General features: G+C 49.6%; 1 protein-coding gene across 5 annotated transcripts in view; it reads left to right on the plus strand.

The window, feature by feature from the left end:
• The window catches only part of gek (serine/threonine-protein kinase gek), a 139,574-nt gene that overhangs the window by 55,588 nt on the left and 64,706 nt on the right, over positions 1-19,280 (plus strand). For all 5 annotated transcript variants that reach the window (XM_089557255.1, XM_089557256.1, XM_089557257.1 and 2 more), the window contains exons 2-5: positions 15,977-16,068; positions 16,724-16,807; positions 18,232-18,327; positions 18,905-19,147. In XM_089557255.1, the coding sequence (XP_089413381.1) occupies positions 15,977-16,068; positions 16,724-16,807; positions 18,232-18,327; positions 18,905-19,147 (515 nt within the window). The remainder of the gene's footprint in view (positions 1-15,976; positions 16,069-16,723; positions 16,808-18,231; positions 18,328-18,904; positions 19,148-19,280) is intronic.

A 19,280-nucleotide genomic window follows, 5' to 3' on the forward strand; every position in this document is an offset into this window, starting at 1 on the left:
TGTTCCCGTGAGGACACAGAGGTGCGCGATAAAGCATACAGAAACAACCGAATGTGTTGCCTCTGCGCCTTATCTGGTATAGCGCTTAGCATTCGCCGTACGCATGTGTGGTATTGAAAACATCCAAGCAGAACCTGATACTGGGAGTTGCGCGCAGGCTTGGAGTTAAGCTTCTTTTCATCGGCTCCCTTGAGCCTGGGGCTTCGATCTCACGATCGGTGCGTTGCTCCTTGGGTTGTTTTTTTTTCGCCACGCACTGTGCACCGTCGCTGATTTCACGCTTTCCCACGCGCGGCGCTCTGTTAGCATGCAACGAGTGCGGTATACGCCATCGCCCGGCGGGAGCTTGTACTTTAACTACACAGCTAACTGTGAACAGTGGTATACAAACCACGCGGAGCCCCGAGACAATGGTCTGGCGGGATAATTATCCTCTCCTCCCCGATGTATAGCCTTCCTTAATTCTCTTGTTCTTGCCCGTGCGCTTGTTCCCGCAGGGGCAATTACCGGTCCTTTGTCTCACGGTGGGAGGGGCCCCGATACTGGCGGCCGCCGCTAACGGGCGCCGTATACACGCGTGGGTAGCATGGTAATTTGTTGTGCGGCCAGAGATATGAATCACTTGCGCAGCGCTCCGTGAAGTTATTGATTGGGGTTCGGCCTTACGCGGTACTCGCAGCGAGTATCGACGAAGTTCGCATCGTCGATACTCGCTGCGAGTAACAGCTTCCTCCGTTTCGGTTTAGATTTCGTCGCGCCAAAGCTGCTGCTTGTTCCTTGTCAGTTCCGTCGTGCGACAGCGCGACTGGAGCTCCGTTTGTGTGTCTCGATTCACTTGTGGAAGCACGTACTACGTCCGCCATCTTGGCCAGTGTTGTCGTTCTCAGGGCAGCTCGTTCAGCGCCCGTTCACGTATATTGTCCCAGCGCGGTTGATGATAACCGTTCCCTTAGGACTCACGGCTGGAATAGTTATCGCTTGATTACGTAACCTCCTTCAACTTGCATCTTCCTGCTTTTATACGTCCTAATCTTTGCTTAGCGTCTTCTTGTTCCGTTTTGGTCGCATACAATTCAAGGACGAAGCGGCAAATGCCCATCATAAGAGGCGTTCTAGCCAGTGGCGTCGTCCGATTTTGACGGCAGCGTGGTTAATCCGAGGTCAGTTCTGTGTCACACTACAGTCGGATACAACTCAAGAATGAAGCGGCTTTTCCCCGTCAAAGGACCCCCCCTACAGCCAATGGCGTCGGCCCATTCTCATGACCCTAGCGTTACAGTGCAGGGAGGGGACTACCCCACCCATGGAGGGAGGGGACCTTTCATCTGGCGCTCTCTGCGTTGTCACGCTGACAGGCTCATGAGAATCGGCCGACGCCATTGGCTGGAAGGGGCGGGGGTCCTTTGACGGGGAAAAGCCGCTTCATTCTTGAGTTGTATGCTACTGTAGTGTGACAGAGGATTAACCGCGGTTGAATCGCGATCTCATGGAACTCGGCTGACGCCATTGGCTGGAGGGCCTTCTTTGAGCGGCATTTGACGCTTTTCTCTCGAGTTGTATCCAACCGTTGTCCGCGGTTGTACTACACATGTCTGACTCCGCGAAGACGTATGTGGCGAGAAGTCCCCCGGGATCCTCGTTGTGGTTGCCCCTTCGCGCGCCTCTGCACGTTCCCATCAAATGGGGCACGACGCGCTGGCTGCACGCGCTCAGCGTGTATATATACGCGCGAGCCTCAGTCGTCAAGCGCTTCCAGCTGTTCTTGGCCGGAGCGCGCGGCCGTCTTGACTTCTTTATGCCGGGTCCGTGGGCGAAAATAGTGGAGGCACACAACGGCCCCGCGCGTGCTGCCTCGGCTGACTGCCTGCGTGTCGCGGTCCTTGGCTCGCGCTCCCCCGCGGAGTGCTAAGACCTCTTGCCGAGTTTCCCCGCACGCACTGCGAGAAACTGTTCGGCCCGAGGGTTTAAATCGGAGCCGCACGGCTCGGTCGAGCGTCGTTCCTCTCGTGACGACTTATGTGGTTAGGTTAGGGGGGTGCGCCACTTCCGGGTCGCACTGCTCAGTCGTCGAAGTGGTGGAGTGTAAAACGTCGTGGCAGCGAGGAAAGAGCACGGCAGCGCTGTAAACTCTACACAGAAAGGAGTAAAAAGAGAGTAAGCTGTCCTCTAGCACTATAGGACAGATTACTCCTTTTTTACTCCTTTCTGTTTGGAGTGTACAGTGCTGCCCCCCCCATTTTATAAGAGGAGTGCGCTAGAGAACGGTTTACTCCCTTTTTACTCCTTTTTGTTTAGAATAAAGAGGAGTGCTCTAGAGTACAGATTACACCCTTTTTACTCCTTTCTGTTAGAATAAAGGGGAGTGCTCTAGAGTACAGATTACACCCTTTTTACTCCTTTCTGTTAGAATAAAGAGGAGTGCTCTAGAGTACAGATTACACCCTTTTTACTCCTTTCTGTTAGAATAAAGGGGAGTGCTCTAGAGTACAGATTACACCCTTTTTACTCCTTTCTGTTAGAATAAAGGGGAGTGCTCTAGAGTACAGATTACACCCTTTTTACTCCTTTCTGTTAGAATAAAGGGGAGTGCTCTAGAGTACAGATTACACCCTTTTTACTCCTTTCTGTTAGAATAAAGGGGAGTGCTCTAGAGTACAGATTACACCCTTTTTACTCCTTTCTGTTAGAATAAAGGGGAGTGCTCTAGAGTACAGATTACACCCTTTTTACTCCTTTCTGTTAGAATAAAGGGGAGTGCTCTAGAGTACAGATTACACCCTTTTTACTCCTTTCTGTTAGAATAAAGAGGAGTGCTCTAGAGTACAGATTACACCCTTTTTACTCCTTTCTGTTAGAATAAAGGGGAGTGCTCTAGAGTACAGATTACACCCTTTTTACTCCTTTCTGTTAGAATAAAGGGGAGTGCTCTAGAGTACAGATTACACCCTTTTTACTCCTTTCTGTTAGAATAAAGGGGAGTGCTCTAGAGTACAGATTACACCCTTTTTACTCCTTTCTGTTTAGAATGTACAGCGCTGCCTTCTCTTTCCTCGCTGCCACGGGGGTTTTTATAAAGGGGAGTGCGCTAGAGAACAGCTTTCTCTCTTTTAACTCCCATATGGGCGTATTCGTGTTTAGAGTGATAGGGATGGGACGTGAGGATACAAAAGACTCGTGCGAACGCTGAGCTGGCTGCCAGCCGAATGGTTACTGTGCGTCCCGTGCCTGTAAGGATACTACGCGTAGCGGATCGAATACACGAACGCGTGCTTCTGCGGCGCCCTCTGTGCCTTACCCGGACCCTGTACGATCTGTCTGTGCGAGGCGTCCGCAGCTGGCACCGCGACAGCCGCGATACAACGTGCTCAGGTGTTCCCGGTATGTGTGGAGCACCCTGTACCTCCGGTGCGTATTGTTTGTGTGTTGCCATGCGCCAGCCGCCCTACTTTTTGAATATTGTTGAACCCCCACCCCCCTCCGCATTTACCGCCTGCTCTGTTAGAGGTAGAAGGCGGCTTGCATTCCTGTAGACGCACTTCCTACTGGTTCAAATCCCCTGCCCCGTTTACTGTAGTTACGGTCAAGGTCTCCAACACCTGTCCGTGCAATTAAGACTGAGAGTGGAAGATTTCAGCGCGGAAAGACAACAAAGGAATAAGCAGCCTTATCGAAAGACTCAGATCCACAACCACTGTCCATTATTCCCGCTATCTACTAAAGAATAATGACATTTCCCGACTCCTTACGTCGAAGGCCTTGAGGTGTCTTATCTATTGTAGCTCCGTGTCCATTATATGCTGCACACAAAGTATCCCCCGTGTGCGGCGCCGTGTGTGCATTGCGCTGTTTCTTTCCGCTTCCTCTCTCTCTCTCTCTCGAGTTTTATCTGCTTTTCGCTCGCTCTTTTTTTTCTCTCTTTCTCTAATTACCCGTTCCTTCCTCTCCACGCTTGGTGGTGCGCCATCACCAGAGTGGCGTTTCTTGATGCCGCGATCTGCGCTTGAATGTCAGTTCTGAACGACCGTGGTGGAGATCCGCCATGCAGATCGCGGCGTCAGCCCGTTAAAAGGGAAAACAGATATGTCAAATTAAAGAAATACAGAAAAAGAAAGAATGGAAGAAGGTAAGAGAGGAAGAAGAAAGAAAGAAATAAAGCGCACCCATAACGGCGCGTTCGCCCCCACGCTCGCTTGCGGCGAACTTTCGCTGCGGTCGAGGCAATTGAGAACGCGCTGGGGCACACCGGTGGTCGGTCAGTCCCCGCGTGCTGCGCGGGTTATCTAACGCGGCTCTCCTGCGGCCGTGCAAGCTTGCGCGGCGCTCGCACGCGTCGCACCGCGCGGAGCCGCACACCATGGAGTCGGCTGCGCGCCGAGTCGCTTCGACAAAGGCCGCCCCGTGTTGTCCACACGCCGCGCGCGCGCGCGAGCGAGCGGTTCCGTTGTTTGGCGCAGGAATTCGACCTCGCCGGCTGCGCGGAACGGAAGGAACGAAGCGAATGGGAAAGAAGAAGGGCGCGAGCCGACGGTTGAGATGGAGCGAAGGCGCGAACGACGGATGACTGAAACGCAAAGAGAAAACGATCGTACGAATCGAGGAACGAACGGAGAAAAAAAGAAAAAAAAAAGGACGGAGAAGGAATGACAGATGACAGCGGTAAGACGAAGAGTGGTGAAAGAAAAAGAACGAACGAATGCAAGTAAGCGAAGAAAGAGGGAAGGAGCGGAAGAAAAGAAGCGTAGAAAGACAGAAGGAGCCGTAAAGACGGACGGGCAAGCAAGAAACGAAGGCGGAAAGAATGGGAGAAAACGAAAGGGCTGCTGCGGCGGCGATGGCTTTCTTTCTCTGGCGAAGGCGACCGCGGAACGCGCCGCCGGCACGCACCTCATGTGGCCGGCCGCGCGCCTAAAAATACCGTGGCGCTCACGATGGTGATGGAGGAGGAGGAGGATGAGCGGCGTGGCTGGCGCTCTTCAGCGGCACCTGACGAGACGAGAGAGGGCCGTGCACTGCTCTTAGCGGCCGTCTCGCTTCATGCGCCGGTCTGGACGGCGCGACGTAACGCGAGCTCGGCCCTCGATAAAAGGGGGGTCCGTCCCCCTCCTCTCTTTCCCTACCTTTTCGTCGTCATTGTCGTCGTCTGTCGCTTTGAATGCGCTGGGGCCCGTATATCGAAATTCGGCGCTCTTTTCGTTCTGTACAGAAACTATTGAGGTAGACGCACGTAATTTGATGTTTAGTAGCACCCCAACCCCTTTGTGTTGGTTCGCTAATGTTAATTATTGGCTTGTTTTTTTTTTCAGAATCAACTGTACTGATCTCCTTGTCCCATTGTCTGGGCTACTTTCTGTCGCTCTCTCCCACCAGTCCTCCAATCTGCACTGACTTGTTTCATCTCACTAGGAATTGACCACGTCCCAGGGGCGTTGATAATTTAACAAAACTTCTGTTTGGGCTAGATGGTGCATAGCTTATATTGAAATGAAATTTAAGCGCACACGAAAAACGCACACAAGAGCGCCTGTCCTGTGTGTATCCTCCTCTTGTGTGCGTTTTTCGTGTGCGCTTAAATTTCATTTCAATATAATCCCAGGGGCGTATCTGTGAAAATTGGGGGGGGGGGGAGAAGGAAGGGGAGGGGGGGTCTTCAGGCGGGAAATTTACACATGAGAGAACCATGCTGGACCCCGTTTTTTTTTTCGTGGAAAAAGTAAAAAAAATACGTGGTTTACATTTCCCCCTCTTCCAACCGCCTCCTTCAAGAGTGACCCCCCTGAATCCGTCCTCGCCACACCCAAACCCTTATAGCAACACTATCTGCCGCTTGCGACGGCCGGATGAACTGCTGGGCGCTGCTCAACACTGAGTGCTGTGCGGAGAACAAAAATTCGGCAGCGCCGCCAAAAAGCTCACAGTCCAGCTTCATGTAAGCGGCACTTCAATCTTCGTACCCTCGGAAACTGGTCGCAGTTCCTGCCCCCAAGTTTCGCTGCTGATGAGATCGAGAAACTTTGTCGATCCTCGTCACCATCTCCTTTGATCTCTTTCGCGCGGATGTCATCATCATTCTGCTCGTCGTAGAAACGAAGGAAAAGGTTGGAGGAAGAGAGACGGCAAGGAAAGAAAGAAAGAAAGAAGGAAAGAAAGAAAGAAAGAAAGAACGAAAGAAAGGAAGAAAGAAAGAAAGAAAGAAAGAAAGAAAGAAAGAAAGAAAGAAAGGATGACGTCAAAGAAAGAAAGGGAAAGATTACGTCAATGAAATAAAGAAAAAACGAAAGAAAGAAAGAAGGAAAGAAACGGAAGACAAGAGAAGCGTTCATAACTTTTCACTTCGTATGTCCTAAACGCTTTTCACTAGCTGCCTACGGGATATAGACGGCAAGTAAATATCTCATGAATGTCAGCGATAGATTTGCTTATGGTAGAGGATATGTTGAGTATCTGTTGAAACATTTATTTTCGTTCGGAAGCTAGGTTCTTCCTTTCCTTGGGCACGCGGCGAGTTAGCGAAGGGTACGGCTAGTGTTGGCGTGGCCGACGCGAGGAGACTGCGGACAAATAAACGACATTCGAATGAACGGATGGATCCGGAGTAATGCCATATATAGGCTTCGAACGCGTCTTTCCACTCTTACTGAACGGGGACGCTAAGCGTAGATTACGCAACTATACGTGGCCAAGCGAAGTTGAAAGTTCAGCCCGCTGTAAAAGCAGCAGGAAACGATAATGCTGCATATTATGTATCGCTCACGATTCTTCTCGCCAAAATGCGCGCGTCTGTGGCGAAATCAGTGCCAAATGCTTTGCTGTTCTCAAACAGACGACGAAATTCGACCCCTGTGCAATGTTCAACCGTGAACACACCAGCCCTCATAGTCTAGAAGATTAATAAAAAAAATCGTCGGGTGGAGGCATAAATATACTTTGTATACATTTTCGTTGATCTCTGGCGGAGCGGTACAAAAGATGCACACCCTGCGGCCTGTGTTACTGTCAATGCCACGGAATGAGCAAAAAGGGAATAAACTCTTCTCTAGCACATTACCTTTAAGAGGCAGGGTATGACACCCAAGCCGTGGAGTAGATTTTAATCATTAAAAATGCGGAGTACTTACAGTTGGCAATGGACACAAATTCCTTCTTCAAAAAATGTGAAGTTCTATTACGAAGATTTAAGCCGAGATTTACATCTCCTCTATTCACTAATTTCAGGACCTCCGGTGCAGCATTTATAAGCCCACCCATTGCTGACTGCTCAGGTTACTATGCTTTGAAGTGGGAGTATGCCTCCGTTGCTAAGAGAAAGCATTCCGCTTATTTAGTGATCGAAACCTACTCCGGGACGTCGGCGGAATACCCTGCCCGTAAAAGGGAGTGCATGGGCGTCCGGAAGGGGGGGCAAGGGGGTGCGGTTGCCCCCCCTTGGAATTACGGATATTATTTATGCACTAGTAGAAAACAACTACACATCTGCCGCCTCCCCCATAAGTGGCCATCGGGTGCACCCCCCTGGAAAAAGTTCTGCGGACGCCCTTGAGGGAGTGTACAGGTTATGTACTCCTTTTTTACTCCCATATAGGCTTATTCGTGTTTCTAGGGTGCAGACTTGGGCACACGTGCGTGGTTAGTGCAGCCAGTCTAATGTCACTCGGATGCTGCAAAATAGTTCTGGTATTCACGACATCCAGAGGGGTGCAGTAAATGATAAAAGCGTGGATGAATTGGCAGTGCGAAAATTGGATAGGTGCTTTCGGTCGCTTCCGGACTCGCAGGGTGGTGTAGCTCTCTGATCCGCTTCAGCAGCCTGCAAATTTTGGCTGTATTCAAAATGCTTGTGAGGCTTTGCTGTGACTTCTATTGTAAGTTTTCAATTATCATTCATGTGTGCCGTTAAAGGTTGTTAATTGATTACTCAGAAGCGTGTTTGTGTTATTGTATGTGGTGTGGTTTCGTCATTGAGCGTTTTTTTCCCCTTTATTTCCGATGGCAGCTATACGCGTTTATAACTTTCTCAAAGCCGTATCCTGTGTTCCTGTACTGTATACATAAACCTGGAAAAGTAAACACCGGAGGCCGCTTTCTGCTTTGCTCCCACAACCTCTGCCACACCCTCTCACAAACAGTTTGCTTCCCGTGTTTCTCAGCTGCAGCAACCCCGTTGTTGCAGTTCCCGTGTTGCGCAAAAGCGGCTGTGACTAAAGCAAGTTATGACTCTCCCCACCGCTCAGTGTCATTTCGGCCCGCGGTGAAGTTTTGCTGCGGACACCCTCGGGCACCCCAGGCTTGTGTGAAAGATTCCTCGGCCGCTTTATTGGCTCGTATACATATAGAGATTTAACATACCGGAGGCGTATTAGTGGAGGCGTATACCGGGTTTACTTACGTACGTTGTATGCGTACGCGCAGTGGTCCTACCCGGCCATGCGCTTGACACTGTGCATGCGCAGCTTCCGTGCATAAGACCGGTATACGTCTCCGCTAATGCGTATGCTAAATCTGTCTGATGCTGCAACAAACGTCCCCGGTGAACTACCGTGTCGCCCCTGTATCCCGTGTTCATGAACGTCGCTGTCGCGTCACCGAGGTAGTGAACGTGTCGCGCTTGAAGCCTATTTGCCCGTCGCCCTTCACCTCCTTAACACTGGTCAATCTACCACCGTGGGTGTGTGTTATTAAGCCTGAGGATATCATCATCGTCATCAACCTGTGACCACGATAGTGGCTTTCATCTGGTAGGAGGAACAGCGTACGGCACTGTGCGCGAACCTCATCTTCATCTGTGAACATTTGGGGTCGTCTATCGTTATGGCGCTGGTATAGAAGACGAAGCCCCGCTCCTGCCATTCTTGTGCGTAGGGTTAAAGCGAAGTGGCTAGCGACGAAGCGAGGTTGCTCCGGCGATTCTCTGGCTACCTGGTTGTTGTTAATGTCGAAAACCGAAGGGCCTGCAGCTCTCTTGCCATTCTGCTCGGTGTGTAGATTTATTTATTTATATTTTCTTGGGTTGGGGGGGGGGGGGGGGTTGGGACTGTAAAACACTGCGTCATTGCTTCCTCCGCTCTCCGCCCCTGGCTGGCCACGTCCGGAGATCACAGCAGGGGCCGAGAACTGCCGCTGGTATTGGAAATCGCCTTTTATCGATGGCTACTTCCCACAACACGGCCGCGACTGCCAACGAAGATGCGGAGGCGGCCAAACGCGACGGCTTGCAGTCCCCGTCGCTGGCTTGAGATGAAGTGCAGACCGCGCCGGCGCACCGTCTTACGTCTTCCTTGGTGTATTTGTGTTCTTTGCAGTGTTGCCGGACTCGCAGTTGCGTGGTTGTGTGCTTGGCAGGGAAGCACAACTAAAGAGATAAACTACGAAGAACCCGTTCCCGTAGAAATAACCATTGACTCGTCCCCTTTCCCCGGAAGTTGGAGTTCGGAGGATTCAGCCTTTTTCACAAGATGTGGCGCCCTTCGGGGAAGGGCGAAAATTCGTCTGCTACTGGTTCAAAACAAACGCTCTTGGGAGACGCGGGCGCAATCCAGTTCCACGGAGAGCCAGCTGCTCCTGCGATGTGGCATGTGTGTGTGTGTGTGTGTGTGTGTGTGTGTGTGTGTGTGTGCGTGCGTGCGTGCTTGACAGCTGCCGCCATCTGTCGCATGCGCCTGACACTAACGTGAACTGCGCGTGTGCAGTAGGAGTTGTTTGTTTTCAACCAGTAGAGCTGGATGAGAAGAGGCGCACATGCGAAAAGCGACCGTGTGAAAAAGGCAGATTGTCACATGCAGCCTGGCGTCTACTGCGAGCGTTGCTGCATGTCAAACCACGTCTCCGCGCAGCTATAGCGCAGCTCACCGCGGAAGTGCGCTGTGGTCGGCCGCCTTTTGGGGGGGGAAGGGTCAAGGGGGCGCGCGTTACGGGCCGCAAAGCGCGGTACCCGCGGCTTAGCAGCCAGCAGCGGGATGCGCTGACGATGTCGTTCCTTTCGCGCGTCTGCGATTCGAACCGAAATAGCATCGTCCTCGGCATATGCGGCCGTCCTTCCTTCACCCGGAGAGGGAGACTGAGCTCTTACTCTTTTGTGTGCCGACCATAGAGCGACGAGAGGGCTTTGGCGCCGCCTTGTTCACGGAGTGGGCCGCTCTGTTCCCGATGCTCTCGGCATGTGCGGCACGATTCGCACCCGGGCTGAGAGCGGAACACCAGCCCATGTTCTCCGTCGCGTCGCATTGACTCGCATTCGTATTGGCGGTCGGGTAATCGTTTACCATGACGTCGTGTCGCATTCAGGGAGCTCAGTGAAACTAGGACTACATGAGTTGAGCTGTCTGCACCGTTACGTATTGGATACAATTCTAAAATTGGCTTGAACTGAAAGTACGTCTCTCTCTCTCTCTCTCTCTCACACACGCACACACACACACACACACACACACACACACACACACACACACACACACACACACACACACGCACGCACGCACGCACGCACACACACACACACACACACACACACGCACGCACGCACGCACGCTGCGCTGCGCTGCGCTGCGTGGTTACGTGTCCTCGCAGTGGGCTTTAGAACTATAGAGACGGGTGCATTTCGACACGGAGGCCGCTTTCGTTTGCAGTCGCTATTTCTGTCCCGCCTTGTTGACGTCATGCATGCCTTGGGTTCGTTATGTTTCGCTGGTTATACTTAACCTGACGTAGCAAAAACAAAAGGCAAGGACTTTCGTCTCAAAACACGCAGCGTGAGTCGCGCGCGGGCGACTTTGAGGGGGTGCATGCGGATAGGTGGGTCCGTTGTGGCATAACAAACAAACATGGGTTTGTTGTGTAACAAGCAAACTAGCAAATCTATAACTTATGTAAATAGGCATTCATATGCGTGCGTGGGCATTTTTTCGGCACTTTTCCCCTGTTACCACAATGGAAAAAAAAAAAAAACTACCTCCCCTGCGTACGTGACCAAGACTTAAAAAGAGTCCAAGAATCGTTATCAAGAATGGCGGAAGCGTGTTAGCTGAATGAGTCCACGGGAAATCCCTATCACAAAACGCCGCTTTTCCCAGACTTGTTCAGGTGGAAGGCAGATATCTCCGCGTTCGTCAGTGCGATACGAACGAACGCCGTCCCTCTATAAAGAAGGCGCGTGCATCCAGCAGTAAATAGGTCGCGTCGTCGGCGCTGGTGTACGGCTAGTTGGAAACTTCACTGGCGAAGTTTTCGTGGATTTACGCGCTTACCGGTAATCGCGGTATTTTTTTTTTAGTTTTTTATCGCGTAAGAGCTTGAGTAAGGGGAGGAGCGTATCAGGGATAAGCGCTTGAGGATGTCCGCAGCGATGGTCACCCTTGATAGTATACACCGTCAAAGTAAAATTCACCTGGCTGAATGACTCGTGGAAGAGGCATGTTTTCTGGCTGTTCGTCTCTCTTGGCTGGTTAGGGTGATTCATAGCGGAGGACGTGAAAACGTGCGGCTTTTACCGTGCTTGCTGCTCATGTCACTTCCTCCGATGCGGTTTGGTTTAGTTTGGTTTATGGGGGTTTAACGTCCCAAAGCAACTTAGGCTATGAGGGACGCCGTAGTGATGGGCTCCGGAAATTTTGACCACCTGGGGTTCTCTAAATTGCACTGACATCGCACAGCACACGGGCCTCTAGAATTTCGCCTCCATCGAAATTCTTGAGGCCCGTGTGCTGTGCGATGTCAGTGCACGTTAAAGAACCCCAGGTGGTCGAAATTTCCGCAGCCCTCCACTACGGCGTCTCTCATAGCCTCAGTCGCTTTGGGACGTTAAACCCCAATAAACCAAACCAAACCAACCATACTTCCAAAGTACATATACTAAAATTGGAACTTCATCCGATGCAAACGGCGTGTAGCAGTTATCAGCGTTCACCCGCCATCCAGCCACAGTGTTGTCCTAGGCCTAAAGGGACACGTGGGCGCTCTTGAGAATGCGGAGTCTTGTGACCGTGCACTTTTTCTTAGCCCTGGCTGTTTAAAGGGATTGGACGCTCTCGCTTGTGTGAGGGAGAGATAACGGAGGCTTAATTAATGCCAGATGAAGGGTGGAAAGGGAGGCCGGCTATGCTTCACAATGGGAATGGGAAAAGGGATGCAGGGTGTGTTTCACTGTCGCCTTTTTGCGGCGGGGAAAGGCGAAGAGTCCGCGAATGCTTTTATCTTAGAGACTTCGTTGTGCCAGCCTCATCTCGTCGCGCTACACAACGCCACAGGTGCGCTCTTCTCGTTCCCTCGATTTATCGCTTTGTGTGCTCGTTCTTTGGCCAAGAAGTGTCGGGTTTTTGCCGCAGTATGTGCGTGCGCGCAGCTCTGTTGAATTAACAAGTGGCCTGTCCCAGCCCGCGTCGGCCCTGACCCCGAAGAAGACGCACTCACGCACACACCGCCGCCAATCGATACGGCGGCGCGACTTCCTGAGGGGGCGAGGGGAGAGCGCGCGTTCTTTCGCGGTGGCGGGAAAGCGAAACCATGGAGACGCAGGGTCGGCGCCGTCGAACTCCCGCCGATGATGATGGGAAAAAAAGCACGCCTGCTCGTGACTCACGCCTTTCTGCCAGGGCCAGGTATACGTGTCCGTACTACGTACCTGCTGCAGTAGCGCCGCAGACATGGCCCGGCCACGGGGAAAGGAAAAGCGACGCCCTCCCTCAACCCGCCACCATCCATCCCCCTTGATGACGCTGGAGGAGGAGGGGGGGGGGGGGGGGGAATAAGCCGTCCGTAGTAGCCTCGGGGGTGCTTTTGTCTCACGTTGCCTTGGCGCCGGTCCTCGACTCACCCACGATGCGCGTAATGCTTGTTTGCAAAGTGGCCGTAGCTATAGCCGCGTTGCTATAATCGCGCAAGTGCGGAGCCGCCATCTTTCGTGTATTCGTGACTGATTGCCGTTGGGGAGCGCGTGTTTGTGTCTGCTTGCCGACTCACGTGAGGTAGGGCGGGGCTTCACGTCGAAGGTCACGTGACGCGAACTGTTCACTCTCAGCGGAAAGTATTTATATCATGCGGTGCCTGTTCCTTTATATATATATATATAGCAGGCCGTGTTGTCGCACCTTGGAGGACTGGACTTCCAACTAGAAACAGTGTTAGTCCAGAGTTCTGGGGGAATTCTCCAGAGTGGTGTAGATTTGTAGTAAGGCGCTTAGGTGGATGCCGATGAGCAATATACTCCCTTATTTTTTAGAAACAAAATAGTGGCTGTCTGGCTGAAAATTGCCACGAAAGAGCACCATCATCCGATGATGTTTACCTCTCGGCTTATACGATACATTCACCCTGACGACAGTTAAGATGAAAGATTCCACCAAAAGCCGGCCAGGTCGACTATTCTCCACGCATGTGTACGCATTTCCTATGGCTCGTTTTGGACGGCGCCGAAAATGTAGGACAACGAAGGCAACAGAAAACCTCGACGACGTTGCCAGCACCGTGCGCGGCGACGAGCCGCTAGTGCCCCTATCTTTACCTTCATGATGCCGTGCTCTTTTACTTTCCTTTTTGTTTTCTTGTTCCCCGTCAGCGAGCTTTGCCATTAGTTTTCTCCGTCGCTCTCCTAACGTCGGCCTCCTAATTCACGCCGCGTAGCAGCCGAAGGATGGTTGAAGGGGAGATGCGGGGTTAGCGGACACCTGCTCCCCCCCGCGCATGCCTTGTCGCGCGCACCGTTCATCAGCACCGCATTGTCTCGGCCAGCGCTGAATGGGGGCCCCCGAGGACTGGTCCGATTAGCAAGGGAAATGCAGCATTGTACGCCGGCAGACTGCCCAGCTAGCTGGCTCTTTCTGTTGGGCCAGCGCAGAGTCGGGTTCCCGACCCCTGCAAAGGTGGAGGAACGAGTAGGGAGGCTGCGCGTGCTTGTTGTGGCCTGCCGAAGGACGCGCCGTTCGCCCTACATATCGCCCGCGCTCCTCTGGACGCAGCGCCGAAGGGGGTGTACTTGTTACGTGCAACGTTGTCGTGCGATCTTGCGCCGCGGCCCTGCGCGTCGGTCCCGTCGGGAAAGCGAAACTCGGGCGCGGACGTGAGTGCGCATGCGCTGAAGCACCGTGACTGGGACTTTCATGCGCGCGCTGTACAGTCCTGTCCAGTGTTAAAGGGAACGCGCTTAGGTTAGCAATCGCGGAGAAGAGTTTCTATTTTGGTTTGGTTTATGGGGTTTAACGTCCCAAAGCGACTCAGGCTACCTAGTGAAGGGCTCCGGAAATTTCGACCACCTGGGGTTCTTTAACGTGCACTGACATCGCACAGTACACGGGCCTCTAGAATTTTGCCTCCATCGAAATTCAACGGCCGCGGCTGGGATCGAATCCGCGTCTTTCGGGTCAGGAGCCGAGCACCATAACCACTGAGCCACCGCGGCGGCAGTTTCTATTTTCTTGCGAAACTTCCGAACTAGTTATATGGTTCTTTAGTCCAAAAACTTCAACTTCGAAGTATTTACTCGAAATATATTTCATTTTTCATTAAGCACTCATTTATTTAGTGTTGAGCATTCAGCATAAATTTGTTAACCCTTTGACACGCTATCTACACATCTTCTTGGTGGGAAGATGTGTAGATAGCACATTTTCACTTCGTACACAAATGTGTACGAAGTGAACTCCCAGCTTTTTTCAGAGTGTGGGCTGCACATGGCAGTGATTTCTCTGTTTGAGGTGAATTTTGCATCCTTCATCTCGTAAATAAGCTTGCTTTTTTACATCATGTAGCAATCGCCACAAAAAAATATTTTGTGAAACAGTCAGCGGGTTAGCACGTTGTCCGCCATTTTTTGGCAGACATATTTTGCCACCAGTAACAATGTTTTTTTGCAGTGTCAAGCACAATGTGCATGTTCGAATTATAAATTATTTCTATGATCCTTCAGGTGTTTACCTGACAAGTCGCAGCTTTTTGATGTTGCTGTACTCGTCAATTATGACACTTTGTACGAAATTTTGCTCATGCTTGCAAAAGATCAACCGCTAGTATTTTGCGCTGGAAAACTAATAAATAGTCTTTTTTATTTAGGCCACTATTCTGGCAGAAAAATATTTAATTTTAATGGAAACAAAAAATGGCATGTCAAAAAGTTAAAAGCAGAGCAACTTCACCTTCAAAGGCTGTTGGCCTGGCAGCATTGCACGCAACTCCTGAGGTGGAGCACATTTGCAGTACTTGCTCATTTGTTTTAAGGGTTGCCGTGTGTCAAGGTAATGTGCCGTGTTACCATTAGGTTAAGTGAACCAGTGCAGCTTGAGTGATCCATCTTAATGGCCTACTTTTGCTAGGTTCCTGTTGGCGCATGCAAGAATCTGTTTGATCTTTAGTCAGCTGTCACGAAGCTGTCTAGAAGCAGTGAAAAAGTATCCAAGTCTGCTTTGCATAATTGATTTTCTCAAGCCTCATTCCCTGGACATGCACAATACCTGTTTGACGAGACGATATATTGCTTGTATTGAATGCCTAATCTTTCGGCCCCACATGCAAGCATGTGCATAGACATCAAGTTATGTTTTAATGTACTTAACGTCATGTTATTGATGTCATGACATACTTTAGCAGTACAGACGTATCAGATGCCTTGTGTCACCACTGTAGAGGTTTCTCCAAGTTATGTACTGGTCAAGTTGCATTCGTTTGATGTGGTGTCGATAGACCTAATTCTTTTCCCTGTTCATTTTGCTGTTGTCAGCATTCATGTGACCTTGATGTCTTTTAGCTATGAAATCAGATGCTGCTTTTTTGCGGTGTTGATGGCTACGTCTTCCTTTTTTTCTGGAGATAACCACGGATAGATTTTTTTCGTTCCTTGTGTACTCTAATTCGACATGACATACCTTGCTCTCTAATGGGCTGCTGGATGCAGTGCCGCTTTCTCAGCTGATGTTTGTGTCATGATACCCATGCTGTGCATCATTCTGTGATCTGATTTGCTGTCTTCTTTTTTCTTTTCTCTCTTTCATCTCACCAGTAAAACCAGTGGTGCAGAGGATTAAGGACTTGCGGCTGACCAAGGATGACTTCGATGTGCTCAAGGTCATTGGGAGAGGAGCGTTTGGAGAGGTAAAGTTCCTGTTTAAGCCTCCTAAGTAGCTAGTGAAACAACTGCTGACAAAGCCTCTATGCAAGACAGCATTCCAGTCTTTTTGCTTGAAGCTGTTGAAAATAGAGTTGGTTCTGCACTAGGTTGAACTTCGTGCTGAATACCGAGCTTTAAGACCTCAACAAGCTGCATTGATGCGCATGTGTTGATGAAGTTTGAGAAGCACTATTGTTACCAGCTAATTAGTCTTGCAGGGGCTGTTTAACATGAGCTGACAGTAGTCTGTGCAGTGCTCTCTTGGGGAGGCTGGCATCACACATTTTCACCTTGCTAGAAAAAGATGGAGATCATGTCGGTGCAGGCCACTGAAAAGGCATGCCATCATAAGCGTGCACTAGGCTCTTCATTGAGGGACCAAACCAACCCTCTAATGTGCTCGAATTGACACACTGAAACCATCTTATTTTCCTTCCACAGTATCGCACTGATATGATTTGTTAGCCTTTATATCTTATAGGTTTAGACTTGCTTTGTAGTCTTTAAAGCATGCGCTTGCAGCAGTTGTTAGTACTGTGGCAAACAACTAACTGACTCAGAAAAGACTCCCTCAGACAGGAGTTGCGTACAGCAATTCACTGCAGATGACTGTAATGCTTCTGTGGTGGCTTCTTGTAGGTGGCTGTTGTGAAGGAACGGAATACAGGGAAGGTGTACGCCATGAAGATCCTCAACAAGTGGGAGATGCTCAAGAGAGCTGAGGTGAGCTTTATAAATTAGTGCAATCAGTTTATTTGTTTATTTATTTATTTATACCTCAAATGCCCCTGTTTGGGTATTTCATGAGAGATATATTGAGGGGTATTATTAAGGTGTACTGGAAAGCTTAGTTTAATTTTCTAAGTTTTGTGGGCTACGAGTGCTCTAACCTGAAAATGGATTCGTGCTTCTACTACTGATACTTCATACCAAATACTGATGATCAGTAGACCACACATTCATTGTACCATATTTTCCGGTGTACAAGACGCACCCGCCATATATGCAGGCTGTCATTGAAAAAATTGGTATATAAGACGCACCCGTGTTTAAGACGCACCCCAATTTACCCATTTAGGCTAGTGAGGCTTAATTAAACATGCTTATGCGACCATCGCAAAATGCACCATACGTGTGAGAAGTTCTTAAGCAACGCTAAGTGATCGAAAAAAGGCAACACTCACGCCATACCCGCCCACGTTTTAGCACAAAAGAAAAAAAAAGCGAAAGAACTCTCTTTGTGCCCATAACAATTTATTTTTACATAAAACCTTCAAAGTCTTCATCTTCGGATGCGCTATCGAAAAGGCAACGCGGCTGAAGCATTCTCTTCGCACTACGTACTTACAAAGGGTGACTAAAAAAAACATCGGCTTCTCTTGGCTTGTCTTGACAATGGCGAGAAGCGCGACTGTCGCCATCTTTTGGCATTTCACATTACCTTTGCTTGGGGCCTCCGAAACGGCCGCGTGTTTAAGATCCCGGAAGTGGTCAACCCCGCCCTTTCATAATAAAGTTCACCTAAAAAAGTTGCGCACGGCGGTCCCCGTATTGAAGTATTAACCATGTTACAACCGCGTTATTGGTTGCAATATTTTTTCGGTGAAGAAAGCTTGAACATGAACCTGAGTAATTTCTGAACTCACAAAAAAAAAAACGGAAAATTCGCATATAAGACGCACCCTTGTATAGGACGCACCAGCAAGATTTTTGAAAAAAACCAGCGCCTTATACACCGGAAAATACGGTAGTCATATTTATAATGCATAATAGACACAGTTGTGCTATTGCCTTTTTGCACCATAATTGTTCCATGGAAATTTTTCCTATGGTGTCGGGCAGCATGGTATGCTTAGAACGCCACACTTAAAACTGGATTTTAGCATGGCACTATTTTACCGAAGCCTAAGGCATGTATAGAAATCCAACCAATGAATGTAAGTAGGTACCATGCAAATGTTTTCATAGCAAACTTTAAATCGCGCAAACTGTTAATCTGCCCTCCACATAATTTGCCATATTTCTGGTTCACTTTGAGTTCCAGTTATTGAGAGCTGACTGTATTTGTCTGAAAAGTATACATAAGGGTAGTATACCATTATTTAAAATAATATTTACTTTCTTACTACATTTCTTTTTTCTTGTAGACTGCCTGTTTCCAAGAAGAGCGCGACGTGCTTGTTTTTGGAGACAGGCGGTGGATCACAAATCTCCACTACTCATTTCAGGATGACACCAATCTGGTAAGAGCACTGCCTTCGGTTATCTGAACCTTTAATTTTTCTTGCCTTGCATCATCTACTGACCGTTACAAGCTTCCTGTATGGATTTATGCGACGTACCTGTTTACCTGTTTGCACAGCCAGTATTTATGGCGAGCTTTGTACACAAAGCCTAAATTTGAATGAATTTAAGCTTAAAAAGAAAGTTTAATAATGAGTTTAAATTTATAGCTCACTGGTTGTCAGTATTTTTACTCGTGTGTTGCTGTGTTACTGAAGACACAGTTGTGCAATTAGTAGTCTGTCAGATTGAACAGTACTGTGTACCTAAATGTCCCTTGGATGTACCTTTCACAAAGGTTACCAATAAGGTTCTCAATGTAATGCAGTGCGATTTTGTTCTTTTTGATGTCTGCACATCGCCATCTCTGACACTTTGTTTAGAGCAGCTGCGTATGATAACATGTCGCACATTTTGAGTATGGTAGCTGAACCCATGCAAACGTATGCCTGTCCCTAGTTGTTGCACATGGTCTGCATATGTAATCTTTCTTGTGCTTGTCTTTAAAGTTTTTTTTCTTCTTTATTTCTTGCCTAGTATCTTGTGATGGATTACTACTGCGGGGGAGACCTGCTGACGCTGCTCAGCAAGTTTGAGGACAAACTTCCTGAGGAGATGGCGCGCTTTTACATCACCGAGATGATCCTCGCCATAGACTCTATCCACTCATTGCACTATGTGCATCGAGACATCAAGCCGGATAATGTGTTGCTCGACGCCAATGGCCACATCCGATTGGCAGACTTTGGCTCCTGTCTGCGGCTATGTGATGATGGAACGGTGAGCACTCCAGTTGTTGCGGTCACTTTTTCAAGTGAAAGAAAAACAGGGATCAGCGTCCAGGGTAGAATGGGGTTCAGCCCTCATATCCATTGGGGAGTGTGTGAGAAAAAGGCATTAAGAAAAAAAATAG

Source organism: Amblyomma mixtum, chromosome 8 (assembly GCF_055824585.1).
Source record: "Amblyomma mixtum isolate Tamu chromosome 8, ASM5582458v1, whole genome shotgun sequence".
NCBI lineage: Eukaryota > Metazoa > Arthropoda > Arachnida > Ixodida > Ixodidae > Amblyomma > Amblyomma mixtum.